Here is a 16,628-nt window from a genome sequence, read left to right as displayed (position 1 = left end):
AAAACATTAACATATCTACTCCTGTGTGGGCTGCTGAGTATAAATTCAGGATAAGCGATGTTAGAAACAGATGAATGGATGAAAAGTTCTTGTTGGACCTCGACAGTTCAAACCAACTCAGACTGAAAAATATTTTTTTTTATTATTATTATTCACTTGAAAGAGAAACAACGGAATGACGCATATAAAACAATCCTCGGTCATCATACAAACTGTACATGGTCCACAAAGGGAACGGTTGTGAAAAAGTAGGTCAAAGGTTGCTTTTGGTGTCTTGATTTGGAACATCTGTGGTCACGTGGCTCCTTCTTGTACAAACCATCCATGAGCACTTTGTGCCGGTGCCGAGTTCCAGGCCGCTTTCGACGTCCCAGGCTTCTGCCGGAAGGCCCTGAAAGCTTCTTCCCTCGTGTTAAAAACATCCCAGGATTTCATGTCCGAATGTGTCAAACGCTCAACATGATGAGGAAAGTCGACCTGGCGCCGCCTCGACTTGCGATTGGCGTGCACGCTCGGCGTGTCGGCGCCTTTTCACTTCCACTTGTAGAGCTTCAGCATCTTCTCCGTCAGCGTGGCCAGGAAGTGCTTGCCGTCGACGGCGAACGGCGAGATGTCCAGTACGGGGAGGTCGGCCGGTAGCCTCTGGAGGAGAGCGCCGCTGGACGCCTCCCACACCTCAACGGCAGCATGAAAAGATGCCATCAGATCAGGCCGCCGCAACCTTTTCAAGGTGATGGCTACCACTTGGGCACTCATTCGTGCCAAGGGATAATCTTTTTTTCTTTTTTGGAAATTGGAATCACTTTGCGTTTCCGGCACGTACGTACCATGGCGGACTGCGTGGCCTCGTCTCCGGCGCACACCAGAGCACCGCCTCCGTGCGGACCGGAAAAGACGGCGTTCTTGGTGAGGAGTTTGCAGGACGAGCCGGCGCTGAAGGTATGCACGGGCGAGCAGGAGCAGCCGGGAGGCTCGCCGTCGTCCCGCTGCGGCGTCCGGGTCAGCGCCATCAGGACGCAGCGCACCGTCGGGTGGAGCCGGCCTGCGTGCGGAAAACAAGCGCGGATGACTTTAGCGCGTGAGCAGTCAAACCGCCCGCTGTCCCAACAGTTACGCGACGCTGCGGGTTGATTGCTCCTGCCTGCAGAGCGAGGCGCAAGGATGATGTCATGAAAAGGCTTTCACGTCTCGGGTGCGACATTAGCCTAGCGACACAGCTAATAATCCCACGCATTAAACAATCGAAATGAAAGAGTGTCAGTGTGATCCGGGTCATCCAATGGTGGAATCCCCTTTCGAAGATCATTTCATTTTACTGATAGGAGTATTTGAATGATTGGCAATTGTTCAAATGATAAAAATTGTTTCTAGGGAAAGTGAAACTTGCTGATTTGCAAGACGCCAATTTGGGATCTCCAAGATTTTTCACCGAACAATTAAAATGTATTTTCCGTGAAAACTAACACAAATGCTCCTTTGTGCCCAAAGAGTCCCCGCCCCCCCCTTTTTTTTTTTAATAAGCAAATCGTTTGTCACTCAAGCCGTCTTTACTGTTGATGAAGCTAAATCGCCATTACCGCATCAATTCGAAGAGTTCCTCATTGTCCTTTTGCCCCAAATCAAATCCAATTCGATCAAAACGGTCAACGGAGCGCGCTTTTTTCCTACGGCCACCAGACGTCGTCCAAAGCGCCTTCCCGAGCCCCACAAGCCTCCCGCCCGGCGCCGCCATCTCACCGGCTCGGTACGTGACCAGGCAATGTCGGCTCTCCGTCTCCACCTGGATGTCAGTGCAGCTTCCCGCCTCGAGCGGCAGGATGTGCGGCTTATACGTGCTCTCGTCCAGCTGCTCCCAGAAGTAACCGCCCTCCAGCGTGCCGGCGATCAGCCCGCCGCACGGGAACGAGCTGGACGCCGCGCGCGGGATGTAGCACAGCGACGCCACCGGGGCCCTAAAACAACAAGTTCAAGACTTGAGTTGATTTTTACAAAAGCAAACTCATCATAAAAAAAGCAAAAGATATTAGATGGTCCGGCGAGTGACGTCCTTGGTGGGGAAGGGGGCGGCCCAATGCTGGGCCAGAGATGGAGATGTGGAGAGTTGGCGGTCACCTGGAGCGCAGCGGCTGGAACTCCTGCACGTGGGCGCTGGTGTCTCTGATGTCGTAGAGCAGAACGGAGCCGTTGCTGAGACCCGCGTAGACGTAGTTGGGCTTGTCCACGCACCAGCAGCAGCTCCACACCGGCTTGCCCGCGTTGTACGTCTGCACCACCGTGTTGGCCGCCAGGCTGCAAACACGCGCGCGGGAAAGCCGCGCGCCAAGTCACGCCAACGCGGACAGGAACGGACGGGACGTTTGCGTGCAAGAGCCGAAGTTAGCAAAAGAGCCGCGGGAAGGCGCTGCGGGCTCGCGGCACCTGGTGAGTTTGAGGGTGTTGTCCAGCGATGCGGAGAGCAGCAGCCCGTCGTTCTGCCGGTTGAAGCACAACGCTCGAATTTGAGCGCTGTGGATGGGAACGTACTGGCTGGACTTGATGTGGGCCAGGCTCACCTTCTTCACGCCCCAGCCTGGAGCGCGCACAACAGTCACAAAACACACAAAGACGTCAGAGCGCGGCGGAGCCGAAGGAGCGGAGCGAGGCCGATGAACGGGAGCAGAGTAGGAGTGGGATGATGACAGGAGAAGGAATGAGAAGAAACAAAAGGATGAGAAGTGAGAGGAGATAAAGACAAGAGGAGGAGAAGGAGGAGTGGCCCAAGAAGGCGGAACCAGGAGAAGAAGGAAAAGATGAAGGAGCAGAAGACGCTGTGAAACAAAAGCGGACGACGATGAGAGGCCAGTCGTGGCTCATGAGATGAAGGAGCAAGAGGGCAAGTCCAAGTTGACATGAGCGGGGAAGAGCGAGGGGTCAGCAATGTGCTCTCACCGCCAATTTGAAAACGTACGTACAAAATTGCCAGGAGTTGAAAGCCGCGGGTGACCTCGCTCCAGCTCAAATTCGCAGCTCCTCAAAGCCTTCTTCTCTCATTGCTCCGCGCAAGCATTGTGGATGGCTTTGGTGACATTGCTCGTGGATGTTAGAAACGCCGAGATCCCCCAAACGAAACCCCGCCCACTTGGTGCGAAAACGCAACACGGGGGCATTTGCAGGACGGCGTTTCTTCAACGCTTGCACGAATGCAATTGGGAGCGTTCTTGAATCAGTTCATGCCGCAAAGGCTGCCTGAAAGTTCCTCTCCTCTTCTGAATAAACACGCCACCACTCAAGAGGGGCAAAGGCCAAGAAAGATCGGCTCGGAGGATGAAGAGGAAGAGGAGGGGGAGAAGATGGGCGAAAAGAAAGCGGACGCAAGCGCGAGCTCACCGGGCAGGAGCGCGGCGTGCGCCGACGGCTGCGAGGCCAGCAGGCAGTTGAGCAATTGGCAGTGGGCCAAAACCCTGCAGCCTCCGTTGGCGGACACCAGCACGGCATCGTGGAACTCGTACGGCGCCGTTAGCTGGGAGCCGGGCAAACCCCGGGACGACGGGGACGACGAGGCGCTAGCGGCAGACCGTCCGCCGGCTTGAACTATCTGAGCTCTCATCTCCTGCCGGACAAAAAAAGCGAAGCGGCGTCACGCGTGCGGGGCAAGACTCGACTTCGACTCTGGGGAAACAGGAAGTAGATACCTGCAGTTCCTGTTGAGCTTGACCATACTTGTTGGTGACGGCCTGAAGCTTGAGTTTGTACTGCGCCGACTCCAGCTCGGCCTTCCTCCTCAGGGACTGCTCCTCCTCCAGAGACCTGCACGCGGACACGCGAGCTGAGCACGCGGAGGTGGACAGTGACGAGGGGGGCCGGCGGGCGTTTCACCTCTTGAGGCTCTCGTGCGCGCTGTTGTCCATGGCCCTCAGCTTGGGGGCGTAGAGCAGAACGATGTCTGAGCGCTTGGCCTTCTTGTTGCACTGAGAGTGAGACGCGAGAGCGAGTGAGGGCGCCGCGTGGAGAACCCCGGGACACGCGTTGGTGCCCCCCCCTCTCAAGGATCACGAGACGCCTCACGGGCGTGTTCTAAAAAACGTTCGCGAGTCAGATGACAAAACTTACCAGTGACTCCAACTTTTTTTGTTGTTGCCATTCTTTTTTTTTTTTTAAACTGATATGTACACACACACATTTTAAACTTGCATAGTTCAAAGGTCATGATTGTGCACATGACCAAACCGTAATATTCCCGAAGAAAAGCTGTGGAACGAAGACAAGATGGTCTAACCCCAAAAAAATGTGAGCACATTTATTTCAGAGGTGTGTATCAAACCGGTAGGCCTTTTGCATAATCAGCAGCCAAGAAGGAACTCTCAGGTGCAAAACAAAGTTGGCGACCTCTGTGCCCCGTGTTGAACGGCCTCGCGTAAGTAGATGGCATCAAACGCGGACACGGCGCGGGCGCGACCGACCTGCGGACATTTGGCAGCGGAACGCTGAGACATCAACCATCTCTGGATGCAGGTGAACCCAAAAAGATGTCCGCAGCGAAGGGCGGCCACGCGATGCTCGCCCGCCGCCGTCCACGCTTCGAAGCAGATGCTGCACGTGTCGCCCTCGCCCTCCTCGCTTTGGGACGCCGGCGGGGTAGCCGGCGGCTGGAAGTGCAGATGAGAATAATAATAATAATAATCACGGCCCGAGCCATTCATTGGCCGGCCAATTTAATGCGCTGACCTCGGCCCATGTCAAAGGTTTTTTTTTTTTTTTTGTCACCTGACCTGTACGCCAGTCGGTCCGTCGTCGCCTTCTTTCTGGCTGTCTGGAGCTGAAGACGAGAAGAAGAGTTGAAGGCGAAGCACACATGAGACGCAATACCCCCCAGAAAGCAGCACCCACCAGGCGGCGCAGCGGCACCTTCCTGCAGTCGCGCATTGTCGTCATGGCTGTCGGGAGGAAGGGGGTGAGGGGGCGGGGCCTGTTGGACGGCAGCCGGCGCCACCTCACCCTCCTCATCGGACTCGCTGGCCTCAGTGCTGCTGGACGACTGGTGGGCGCCTGCGGCCGCGGGGGCTCGCAGGACAAAGTCAGGGAAGCCTCTGGAGGGCGCCGCCGTTTGGCTGGGGTAGTGCACCCGGAAGCCCTGCCTGAAAAAAGCCAATCAGAACATACGTTTGAACTATATCTCATTTGGACAAAATTAACAATTTGGCGTCCGAGAAAGCCACGAGGCACAACGGGCCGGCGGGTGACGAAGGGTCGACTCACCTAACCCGCCTCCGCACGGGCGGCGACTGTGTGGCGGAGCTGCCTCGGCCCGTCCTCCTCTGACTGAAGGCCCAGGTGGCGGGAAGCGTGAGTGGGACCACCACCCGCGCTCCTCCCCCCTCGCCACCACCGCCCGTGTCATCATCCTCATCCACTTCAGTGCTGCTGCCCGAGTCAGAGATGATGAGGGGGGCAGCGGCAGGGGCGACGGCGGGGATGCCAGTGGGGGTGGCGGGGGCAGTGGCGCTGTGCTGGAGGGGATCCACCTCCATGGCTTCCATCTGATGAGCACATTCATGATGTCAGCTGCACCACGTTCGGTCAAAAACACAACTCATACTTTTAAAAAATATTTTATACATTTAATATATTTTGTCTAGGTTACAAATAGATCACTATTGATCAACATAAGTTTTTATTAAATCCATTGTGGTATTTTTTTTTTTTTCATATGTAGGGTGTTACGGTTAGCAGTTGAACCTGCATTATTTTGCACTTTGATTTAGGTTGAACAAAGATGAACTCAGTGAGTTTGTTTGACACCTTTTTGTACAAATAAACACGAAATCAGGTCGAGATGTTTTTGTTTTGATATCAAATTCTCTATTGCGATGTAACTTGTCTGCCTTTTGTCAGAAATAAATGAAACGTCTTTCTTTAAAAGGATCTGACATCGGATGAAAGGGAAATGTCAAGGATGAAAAGTACAAGAGGTATTGTTACATGGTGTCGATATTGTAAAGTTCTCGTACTGGTCTCGTTCTAGGAAAAAAAAGGAATCGAACATCCCATATTATGATCATTAGTTCGGCCTTTTCTGATTCGCAAACATGTTAAATGTTTTTTTTTTTTTTTCAAATTCAAACTAAATGTGCAGCCTCCCAGGCATGAAAAGCTAAACTCCATAATTGACGCATAATTGAGGGCCACCCTAAATGCATTGGGGGTCGAGGGGGAGTGAGCCCACCGGTGCCGAAAGGTGAGCTGCCGCCCCACCCAAAACTTGTGGGGCAGTCTGACAAGCTACACGACGACCCGCTAAATTTATTTGCTAACTCGCAGTTGTTAACTACAAGTCAGTGCTAACCACTAGCCGCTAAACCACTTCTTCTTACAACTCATACTTTTAAAAAATATTTTATACATTTAATATATTTTGTCTAGGTTACAAATAGATCACTATTGATCAACATAAGTTTTTATTAAATCCATTGTGGTATTTTTTTTTTTTCATATGTAGGGTGTTACGGTTAGCAGTTGAACCTGCATTATTTTGCACTTTGATTTAGGTTGAACAAAGATGAACTCAGTGAGTTTGTTTGACACCTTTTTGTACAAATAAACACGAAATCAGGTCGAGATGTTTTTGTTTTGATATCAAATTCTCTATTGCGATGTAACTTGTCTGCCTTTTGTCAGAAATAAATGAAACGTCTTTCTTTAAAAGGATCTGACATCGGATGAAAGGGAAATGTCAAGGATGAAAAGTACAAGAGGTATTGTTACATGGTGTCGATATTGTAAAGTTCTCGTACTGGTCTCGTTCTAGGAAAAAAAAGGAATCGAACATCCCATATTATGATCATTAGTTCGACCTTTTCTGATTCGCAAACATGTTAAATGTTTTTTTTTTTTTTTCAAATTCAAACTAAATGTGCAGCCTCCCAGGCATGAAAAGCTAAACTCCATAATTGACGCATAATTGAGGGCCACCCTAAATGCATTGGGGGTCGAGGGGGAGTGAGCCCACCGGTGCCGAAAGGTGAGCTGCCGCCCCACCCAAAACTTGTGGGGCAGTCTGACAAGCTACACGACGACCCGCTAAATTTATTTGCTAACTCGCAGTTGTTAACTACAAGTCAGTGCTAACCACTAGCCGCTAAACCACTTCTTCTTCGTCCTCTTACCGGTACGGAAGTCAACTTTTACCGGCGCCGTTCATCTCATGGCACGGCGGGCCCGCGGGGTCGCCGGTGGTCGTCGCTGACTCTGGAGCACAGCTGAGCCCAAAGCAAAAGCGTGAAAAGTCGTCAGGATCGACGATCGGTAACTGCAGACAAGTGAGTTTCTCCCGGGCTGCGCCACTTACTTCCTGTTACGCGCAGCAAAGATCGCTGGTAGTTGGCAGGAGGTCTTACACGTCCAATAAAACAGTGGGTCAACACACGCAAATGCCCAGCGAATGTTAAGCCCATGCTAAGCTATGAGCTATCTTGGAAAAACAGAACTTTCTACCTTCTTGTAAAAATAACAGATACTTTTCTTGAAACATACAGAATTTTATTCCCATCACATTACACCTTTATTTCTCAAAAAAAAAACCTAATAAAAATAAATCTTAATTTATACCACAGACATTATATGCTTTTTTAAATTGCGTTGAGAAAACGTATGTGCGTCCAAAAACAAAACAGCATCTAGTTTGTGGCCTTGAAATACTACGTTGTGTCCACAAAATTCATCATAACAAGCACACAAAAAGTATTTTTGACCTAACAGTCCTGCGAACAACTTGAACGTCTGCGTCAACAAATGGAGAGCACCTTTGCAAAGAAACGCCAGCTGTCTGGTCCATTGAAAAGATGCGCAAAAACTTAGTTAAAAAAAAAAAAAAAAAACTTGAAAAATGCCATGATGAAAGGGAGCGTGGGGGAAAGGTGACACGGTCTTGGATGACGCGACAACCCAGCGTGCGACTCGAGTGTGCGCCGCCAAATAGCTTGGCGATACAATAAATTCGATGATGATCAGGTCCTTGGAAACCTTTCTAAGAATCCTGGTCCTCCCTGCACCTCAACGCAGCACATTAAAGGTGGTGCGGGACATATTGAAATTAATAAGCGTTGGTAACGAACTATTTGGCACATGGCTGCATGCCCACGGCGGCGTTGGCACGGCTGCGTATTGCTGGGCCAGGTTGAGGGCGGAGGCAGAGGGGGCACGGTTGTAGCTGATGGTGGTGGAGGTTGCCAGTAGGGTGGGGGGCTGGTAGAGCACGGCTGGTTGGGCAATCACAGGGGGATAGTATGCCATGGCATTGTGGAAGAAGGGCACAGCGGGAGGCAACGACGTGGGGACGTGCGGCACGGCCAAAGGCATCTCGGCCCACCCGCCATCCGCACCCTTGCCGCGTGCGGCCGGCACGTACTCGGCATCGACGGCCTTCTGGCTGCCGCCGCGGCCGATGTGCAGCGCCTCGGACAGCTGCCGCACATTCTCGCCGAGCCTCCGGCTGACTTCCTGGAACTTGGACTCGTTGGAGCCCGACTTGAGGAAGCCGACCACGGCGCTGGCTCGGGAAACTTTGCCCATGAAGTCGGCGGCAGTTGCAAGAGAGCGTGCCGCGTCCACCAGGGCGATCCTGACGTCAGGCGAGGCGCTCTCGGGCCGCTGCTTGACGCTCAGCGCCATCTCCTCCAAAACACGCACATGTTCGTAGACCTCCTGGAAGTGAGCCTTGTGCGACTTGGCCCTGGGCAGCAGATTGTACACCTCGTTGCACCTCTCCAGGATAAAGTTGATATCCGCCAGCAGCACCTCCTGATAGACACACACACGCACGCACTTGAATTTTTGACACCTCAAAGACACAACAGAGGCACGACTAATATTTGACACACTCAAACGGCGATTTGAAGAACGCACGCAAACACAAAAGTCGATGGCGATGTGTACTCACGTTGTCTTCTTCTGTTTTCCAAGACATGCCTGAAACGTCGAGTAAGTCAAATGTCAGGTATGCAAATTAAGAGCAAAACATTTTGTGTGTTCTGACAATTATTCACACAATTAAAAAGGTCGATCGTGATCGAGAGTTCTCTCTCTCTGCCGAGTCCCTCCTCATGTGACGGTATAAGACCCAGCGTAAATGCAACTAGAACATGTCTGCCGTCTGGTGGTGATTGCTGGTATTACAACGTAAAACGGCAGTGTAGCACGCATATTACGGTTCAATGTTTTTTCAAACTTGGGATTTTCCCTTCCCGCCACTTCCCCGTTTTTCATGGAGAACCGATAGAGTATTGAATCTTTATCATTTTGAAAGAATTTTTATTTTATTTTTATTTTTTGGGGGGTGGTGTCATTTAAAAATAAATAAATAAATACGTGTAAGCATTTCAGGTTGTACCCAGCCATCACCCACCCAGATTGGCTCCAGGACGCCCGCGAGCACCCCCCCCCCCACACCTCCACCATGATAAACAGCACCCATAATGGATGGATGGATGGACAAAAAAATATTTACAAATAAAGTGATGAAGTTTATACAAAGTTTTAGGGGGAAATTCATCAGGAGCGTTTCGAGAGTTCGACGAAACTAACAGGCTGACATGCGTCACACAAACACTGTGGGCATGTCGGCTGGGGCCGAGACTCAAACGCAAAACCTCAAAGACGTGAGACAATTGCGCAAGCTACCAAAAAAAAAAAAATGTTGAGCCCAATGGAAACATCTGGACATAATAAATCAATCAATCAATCAATCGATCACTAAATAAATAAATAAGATCATGAATCTTCCATGACGTAATTAAGAGTTACCTTATTTCTTGCGCGGTCAACACAGAGCACAAACCAGGAATGGTGTGTGCAGCCCGGATGAACCTGTCTGACTGATTGTCAGTTCCGGCTTGGCAAAAGTTAAGAGGAAAAACAAGTTGCCTGACGAGAATGATTCGGCACGACCAATGTGGTTTTCGTCTAGGACTCTTTTTTTTTTTTTTTAATGATTCACCCGAGAAGAAAATCAGCTCCTCCAAACCCTGGTCCTCAGTTGGAAAAGAATTAGGGCGCCCTCTCCGGGGTCGGAGTTGAGATACTGCCCCAGGTAGAGAAGTTTAAGTGTCTAAGTATTAAGTATTTTTAAATTTTTTTTCAAGAGAGCGCCATCGTTGGCAGCCGTAGGCTCTTCAAGAGCCTTGCTGTTTTGTTTTGTTTTGTTTTGTTTTGTTTTGTTTTGTTTTGTTTTGTTTTGTTTTGTTGTTCTTGTCTTTTGTTTTGTCACATGAACCCGATGTGGATTATTTTCAGCGTTTTTTTTTGGCCACGACATTCGTGAAAGAAGAAGAATCTGTGCATGGTGCTTGCGCCTTCTCGGCAGCACACGTGTACCAGCGCTGATTTTTAATTGGGAGGAATGTCACCACCATTTGTATTGAATTGTATCTTGGGCTCTTGATTGAGGAAATAAAGGATCGGTCGGTGATACCGATGATGCGTCGGTCTGTCTGGCGAAGAAAGAGCTGAGCCCAAAGGCCAAGCTCTCAACTTAGCCGTTGATCCGTGTGGCCACCCCCTCCTCATCCACGGTGACGAGCCGTCCGTTGAAAGAACCCGGAGGAGTTTCCTCACCACTCCCTTGGCCACCTTTTTTGCTTCCTCGAGAGACTCCACCAAGGAACTCTGGGCACGCGCTGCCTCCCGGCCACACGGGAGCGCCAAAGATACATGCGCCTTTGCCAACGTGTAGTTTGAAGAAACAGCACTTGGTCAGAGTGGGCGGTTCCTGAGCAAATTTGTTTGACCGTTATTGCGCCGCTTCCAACGGCTGCAACTAGCGGTCCTCGGGGGCCACCATCTTGGACATTTTAGATCGCTTCCTCCTCCTGCTGTCCTCGTGCTGAGGCCCTACTGGATGAGCGAGCTTCTCACCTTATTTCTTCGACGGGTGAACCTCTTTACGAACGCTCGTATCCGGGAACCCGCACCTCAACCGTATCAAGTACACAGTTATGGAAACGAAAGACACTCAGTCAAATATTTCTGGAAATCACCAAGTTTAACAAATCACCAAGCATGTGTTTGATGTATTGCACCTTGCGTTTTATTGCACAGGATATATTGCACAGATGGGAAAGTGTGTTTTTGCGTAACTCGGAGGTGTGTTGGGCTTGAATTTCTCTCCCGCAATGATCCCGTTTGAGAAGCCCCCCGTTGGAAGCGTAACACGGCGGATTACGGATGGCGGGCGTCAAAAGAAATAAGTGCTGTTCACGCTGCTACCAAGCACGTGACTCTGCGACGGCAAGGCGGCAGCAAGTTGGGCCAGGTTCAGGGAGGGATGAGAGCGGGGGCGGTTGTAGCTGATGACGGTGGAGGTCACTGTGTTGGTGGGGGGCTGGTAGAGCATCGGCATCGGATTGAGGACCACTGGAGGGCTCGGGGACACCAGCGGGTAGGGCAACATGGAGACTGGCGACATGGGGACAGGTGACATCATGGGGACGGGTGACATCATGGGGACGGGTGACATCATGGGGACAGGTGACATCATGGGGATGGGTGTCATGGACACAGTCGACCCTGGAACAGGTGACATCATGGCAACAGGTGACATGGGCATGGCGAGCGGCGGAGACTTGAGTGACGCCGGAACAGGCGCATTGGTCTTGGGTGTCGGGGCGCCATGTGACTTTGGGAGATTGGGCGCCTTGGGAGCCGCCCCCACAGGTATCATGCGGCAAGGTGACACGGCCACGGGCGCCTCGGTCTCAGACAATTTGGCAGCAGGCGTCTTGGGCTCCCGGGATGGAACGAACGTGGCGGGAGGCGAGGGGGACACGGGGACCTTGCTCTCGGGCCTGGTCGTCGAAGCCAAAAGGAGCTTGGCGACAAGCGAGGTGGCGTCGGGGGTTGCGGCCCCGACCGAGCCGTCGTCCGGATCCCCGCCATTCTCGTCCGCGGCGTGGGACACCCGCAGGACGGGCTTGCGTCGGATGGGCTCCAAGCGTTTAGCCATCCTGTGCTCGTCGACGATGGCCTTCAGGCCGTCCCTGAGGGCGTCGCCGTAGCAGATCTGCAGGGCCACGGACAGCAGCTGCACGTCCTCGTTCAGCTTCTGGCTGACTTCCTGCAACTTGGACTCGTTGCTGCTCGACGCGAGGAAGCCGACCACGGCGTTGGCTTTGGTTACTTTGCCCATGAGCTGGGTGGCGTCCTTCAGACTGCGGGCCAGGTCCACCAGGGCGTCCCTGACATCGGGCGAGACGTTCTCGGGCCGCTGCTTGATGCGCCGCACCATCTTCTCCAAGGTGCGCACGCGCTCGCCCACCTGCTGGCACTGAGCCTTGTTGGACTTGGCCACCTTCACCATCTTGTACACCTCCACGCACAAGGTCAGGACGTGCTCGGCGCTCGTCAGCAACAGCTGACAAAGAAAAATACGACAAACGCGCACGTTTGAACAGCTGAGATAGACGTACGCCTTGACTTTCAAAGGCGGTCTTTGACGTATCAAAGACACGCTGAATAAGAATCGCCCTCTCCGTGACATAAAACCAAAACACTCAGCGTACGCACCCGAAAGACACACATGGACACCTCACACGTCTACACCATAAAGACACCAAAGGGAGACACAGACTTCAAGAATACCGTATTTTCCGCACTAAAAGGCGCACCTAAAAGCCTTCCCGTTTTCTTAAAGGCTCACAGCGCACCTTAAAATGCGATGCGGCTTGTGTATGGTCATTACGGTAATATTTCGAGCCCCAAAATGGCTCCTTTGGTCGAGACACGCTGGCAACGCAGAGTTCAAACTTAAGGCGCTCGGGTTACGCGGTTGAACACGGAAATACAGCAGCGGCAAGAGAGTTCAACGTTCACCAGTCAATGTTATAACTCGCTGTTGGTGAAGTGAACTGTGTCGCTGCTTTATGAAAAACGTTTTACTGACGGCTGATCGTTCTGTTGGTGTTTTCTTGAGCGTAGCTCCATCTCGTGGATGCATTGTAGATTGCGCCTCATAATCCAGTGCGCCTTTTAGTGTGGAAAATACGGTACACGTGGAGACCCGACAGGACAGAGACATAAAAACTGAAAGTATGCCCCTCAAAGACACAACAAAGACACACACTCAGTCCCCCCACCCCACATTCCTTTCTTTGTTGCACACTGAAGACATTGCAAAGACGCTGAGGCGTTGTATGTTCATTCCACACACGCAAACGAAACACGTCACATGCTTGTTCTCACCTCGCTCATGTTTGGCTGCTCGGTTTCCGCCTTGCCTGGAATGTCTATCGAGTCAAACGTCAGCCATCACAAACAGAACAGTTTTTCTCACGACAGACAGGTTGCAAGTAAAACGAAGCGCTTTGTTGCATCAAATCATGAATCAAAAAAAAAAACGAGAAAAGTCATGAAATAAGTGGATTTGAGCAAAGGATCATTCCTATGTCCTGCGGCGTTGGAGCGTGCCTTTGAGGGGTGTGGCCTAGTCAGTGATACCTGCATGGGAACATTGAGGCGCGGATTTGCGGTCAGCTTAGCCAGTTTTTCTCATTTGATACCGTCCGATAAACGATTGAATGTCACGACGGTGGCTCTCCACATGCTGGGGCATCACAATAGCGTGTCTGAAGCCAAATGATGAAAAAAAAAGTCCAAATAAAAATCAACCACGTAATGGCTTGAAACTGGAAAAACTGGTCACCATCTCGCTTGCGCATTCTCGCCAGAATTTCCCCCAGTTTGCCCCATTGTCAGAATTTCGTACTCGCTGATTTTCCCATCATTTCGCCCTCCCTCCGTTTCCAAAAGCGGACGGACGTCAACCTTTAGGGCGAGCGCGACAACATTTTAACGGGAGGTCGGGGAAAACGCTTCTACTCCTTTTGGACTCGACATTCCAATTTCGAACATCAAAGTGAAAACCTGCGAGGCAGACACGCGAACCACCTGACCGGGGCCTGGCACCCAAGTCAACATTCGGACGTTCAAATCAACACGAATAAAAAAATAAAAAAAATTGTGTGTCAATAAATAAACAAGAGTCACCTGATTTGTTGTGCGGCCACCGAAGACGACCAAGCCAACAGTGGCGTGCAAATACAACGATCGTCCGCTGCCAGCACTAAACCTGTCTGTCTTCTTTTGTGCCAAAGTGAAACCAAAAACAAGGTGCATGGGGAAGGTGGATGGAAACGACTACTTTGGAAAAGAAAGAAAAAAAAAACACAACAACAACAGCAAAAGAAAATAAATCACATTTCTGGGGCGGTTTGCATAGTTAGAAGCGCATCTTTGCCGACGTGCGCCGCTTCCGCTCATAGAATGACGGCGGACATAAAGTAGCTCGTTTCGCCAAAATCTCGAAACAGACGTCACATGCAAAAAAAAAAATTCCTTTGCGCGTTTTGCATGTGACAAGGAAGCCATCGCGGTGACGTTTGACCCGAGGTAGGTGCCTCCAAGAGAGAGGTGAGTGCGCAACAGCCAACTGCATGTCGAAGCGACTTTTTCAAAAATCCATTTATTCAAAATCACGTTGACATTCAAGTTCGGACAAAAGAGTTTTTTTTTCAGAATTGTTTCTGGTGGAGATGTTGCAAATGAATCCAAGGGAAAAATTTTCAGGGAAGGGAGAAAAAAAAAAGGGAACAAACGCAAAAGTAGTGTGGTATGAATCCCTTTTGGGTGTAAAATGGCTTCTGTTGCTATGATTGTGTTCGTACGCATGGCAAGGGCCGGACGCGCCAATTCATTGTTTTGAACTCAGCGTTATTCTAATCATCGATTCATCTCTGGATGATTTTGTCGATGAATCGCACGCCGAAAACATTTTGGACTCAACACAAAGATAACCGGTCCTGCTTCGTGGAGAACTGCAGAAATGTGATCGTATTGACTGTTGAGAAGCTGAAATTCCAACAATTGAAATCAAAAAAGGAATCGAAACAATTCACTGATTATCATAATGAAGCCACTAATTTGACCATAGATTCGTGGTTGATTCATTGACAAATTGTTACACCTCTAAAGTATTCATTTTTGGACCACAAAGGAATCTTTTTCTTTTTTTTTCCCCGCACAAGGGAAACCCAAACAAAAACAAATCGCAATTGACTTTTGGAGCCAACGGTTGGCCAAATGTCAGCAGGCGCGCGGCTCGCCGCCGCCGTTCTCGCGTTGCGCGAACAAGCTCTTGAGGAAGCGCAGCTGCACGTATCCGGCCAGCACGATCACGACGGCGAGGGAGGCCGAGCAGCAGCCGACGCGGCGCCGCTTGGACGTCAGCAAGAAGTCGTCGGCGCCGCGGCGCAGGCGGCCCGCGTTGTAGTGGCGGAACATGTGGAACACGGCGTTCTCCACGCGGCGGGCCGACGCCTGAAAGCAAACTTGACAAAGTTAGGGATGTTGCCGCTTGCTCGCGGAGTGGCGACTCGCCTGAATTTTCATACACTCCAGCCCCCATTTGTGGTGGGTGGTTGGCCAATGAGTGCGTGGGCCCGCGGGTGGGGGGGTAACGTTTCGGACCCTGTGAATCTCTGGAGACTGAAAATCAGAAGCGATCGCCAACGGGGGCTTTGGCGGGGACGGACAGACAATCGCCATCTTCTCTTCATTCACATTCAGTGGCAACCTGCCTCGTTCGGGTGCCCTCTGGTGGTTGCCTTGAGATCGCCGCCCCCGACGACTGACCCAGCCCACCCTGCTCCCCTTTTGCTAATTCACCAATTAAAAAAAAAAAAAAAAATTCAAATGGTTTTCAAGTTTTAGCCCTCCTACGAGCTTTAAAAACGAGCATGCCTTCGCGCCCCCAAATCCTTGTCTACCCCCTTTTCAATTCTTTTTCATTTTTTTCCCCCCCCGAACGATGACAAATCAGGCAATTTTTCCGTTTGTTGGCGGCGGCAGACCTCGATCATGCTCAGCGTGTCGTTGAGCTTCTTGGCGTTGTCGGCGGCGTCGTGCTGCTGTTTTTGCGGGGCCTGCTCGAAGTAAACGCCGAAGCTGAGGGACAATTGCATGCTGCCGAAGCGGTTGTGGAAGTTGCTGAAGCACATCTGGTAGAAGCCTGACACACACACACACACACACACACACACACACAAAGTTCAAAAGTGTGCCCTTCCGACATGTGTTTTGAGATCGAAACGCTTCAGAGCGGGTGGTCGTCAAGAATGTGCGCACCGGTCTCGCGGACGTCCAGGTCGATTTGCCCGTTGGCGTCATCCACCGTGGAAAGCAGCAGTCCGCTGGGAGCGTTGACCGTGACGGACAGGTGGCGGTCGTGGCCCACGCCCGTCACCCACTGCACCTGAACGCAACCACAAAAACGCTAGTGCAGCCGACCCCCCCCCCCCTACGCTCTGAGTTCCACTTGTGGCCCACAAGTACACCGGCCTGAGACCGGATTGCAAATTTTCCAAGCACGCGTACGAGTGGCGACGCCGAAGTGGCAGAAGCGACAAACTCTCACCACGAAGCTGAGGTAGAACTTCTCCCCGTGGTGCGCAAAGTGCCAGAAGCAGTCCATCCCAGCGGCGGGCAGAACCACCGAAAAGTCGTACTGGTCGGCGCCCCAGAAGAGCTCCTGGTCCGTCATGTTGGGGCGGGGGCCGCTCAGGGGCCCCCCGCGGGCCCCCGAGCCCCAAAGCGAGAGCGCCGAG

The 16,628-nt window shown here is 51.5% G+C and overlaps 4 protein-coding genes across 5 annotated transcripts; all 4 read right to left on the bottom strand.

Annotated features, from left to right (window-relative positions):
* Window positions 1-117: 117 nt before the first annotated feature.
* On the bottom strand, window positions 118-7,326 carry rfwd3 (ring finger and WD repeat domain 3). Of its 2 annotated transcripts, none has more exons than XM_019857661.1 (13): window positions 7,143-7,326; window positions 5,236-5,516; window positions 4,867-5,114; window positions 4,749-4,795; window positions 4,440-4,625; window positions 3,856-3,947; window positions 3,672-3,786; window positions 3,367-3,589; window positions 2,419-2,569; window positions 2,113-2,289; window positions 1,738-1,952; window positions 828-1,042; window positions 118-675 (listed from the first exon to the last, which is right to left on the bottom strand). In XM_019857661.1, exons 2-13 carry the CDS (start codon window positions 5,514-5,516, stop codon window positions 532-534), a joined length of 2,094 nt encoding a protein of 697 aa, XP_019713220.1. In that variant the 5' UTR covers window positions 7,143-7,326; the 3' UTR covers window positions 118-531. The 2 variants fall into 2 exon arrangements, with proteins under 2 accessions (XP_019713220.1, XP_019713221.1); XM_019857662.1 differs by having other exon boundaries at window positions 4,440-4,613.
* Window positions 7,327-7,536: 210 nt separating this feature from the next.
* On the bottom strand, window positions 7,537-9,869 carry LOC109507924 (uncharacterized). Its single transcript, XM_019857664.1, has 3 exons — window positions 9,778-9,869; window positions 8,915-8,943; window positions 7,537-8,775 (listed from the first exon to the last, which is right to left on the bottom strand). Exons 2-3 carry the CDS (start codon window positions 8,939-8,941, stop codon window positions 8,029-8,031), a joined length of 774 nt encoding a protein of 257 aa, XP_019713223.1. The 5' UTR covers window positions 8,942-8,943; window positions 9,778-9,869; the 3' UTR covers window positions 7,537-8,028.
* Window positions 9,870-11,036: 1,167 nt separating this feature from the next.
* Window positions 11,037-14,061, bottom strand: LOC109507922 (vegetative cell wall protein gp1-like). The gene is made up of 3 exons (XM_019857663.1): window positions 14,014-14,061; window positions 13,210-13,253; window positions 11,037-12,382 (listed from the first exon to the last, which is right to left on the bottom strand). The coding sequence occupies exons 2-3, from the start codon at window positions 13,216-13,218 to the stop codon at window positions 11,207-11,209; spliced, it is 1,185 nt and encodes a 394-aa protein (XP_019713222.1). The 5' UTR covers window positions 13,219-13,253; window positions 14,014-14,061; the 3' UTR covers window positions 11,037-11,206.
* A 395-nt stretch (window positions 14,062-14,456) lies between these two features.
* tmed6 (transmembrane p24 trafficking protein 6) lies at window positions 14,457-16,627 on the bottom strand (the record flags this gene model as incomplete). The annotated part of the gene is made up of 4 exons (XM_019857660.1): window positions 14,457-15,342; window positions 15,876-16,033; window positions 16,150-16,276; window positions 16,439-16,627. Coding segments are annotated over 4 exons (708 nt in total), but the record flags the coding sequence as incomplete, so codon positions are not given.
* Between the last annotated feature and the right edge of the window lies 1 nt (window position 16,628).

This window comes from Hippocampus comes, unplaced genomic scaffold (assembly GCF_001891065.2).
Source record: "Hippocampus comes isolate QL1 unplaced genomic scaffold, H_comes_QL1_v1.1 scaffold302, whole genome shotgun sequence".
NCBI lineage: Eukaryota > Metazoa > Chordata > Actinopteri > Syngnathiformes > Syngnathidae > Hippocampus > Hippocampus comes.
This window is presented reverse-complemented; position numbering and strand designations above follow the sequence as displayed.

Coding starts and splice junctions, on each gene's coding strand:
- LOC109507924 (XM_019857664.1), bottom strand. CDS start 8,941: ATGTCTTGGAAAACAGAAGAAGACAAC. Junction 8,776..8,914: donor GGAAAACAGAAGAAGACAAC/GTGAGTACACAT, acceptor TGTGTCTATCAG/GAGGTGCTGCTGGCGGATAT.
- rfwd3 (XM_019857661.1), bottom strand. CDS start 5,516: ATGGAAGCCATGGAGGTGGATCCCCTCCAGCACAGCGCCACTGCCCCC. Junction 5,115..5,235: donor CCCGTGCGGAGGCGGGTTAG/GTGAGTCGACCC, acceptor GGCTTTTTTCAG/GCAGGGCTTCCGGGTGCACT. Junction 2,290..2,418: donor AACACCCTCAAACTCACCAG/GTGCCGCGAGCC, acceptor GCGTGTTTGCAG/CCTGGCGGCCAACACGGTGG.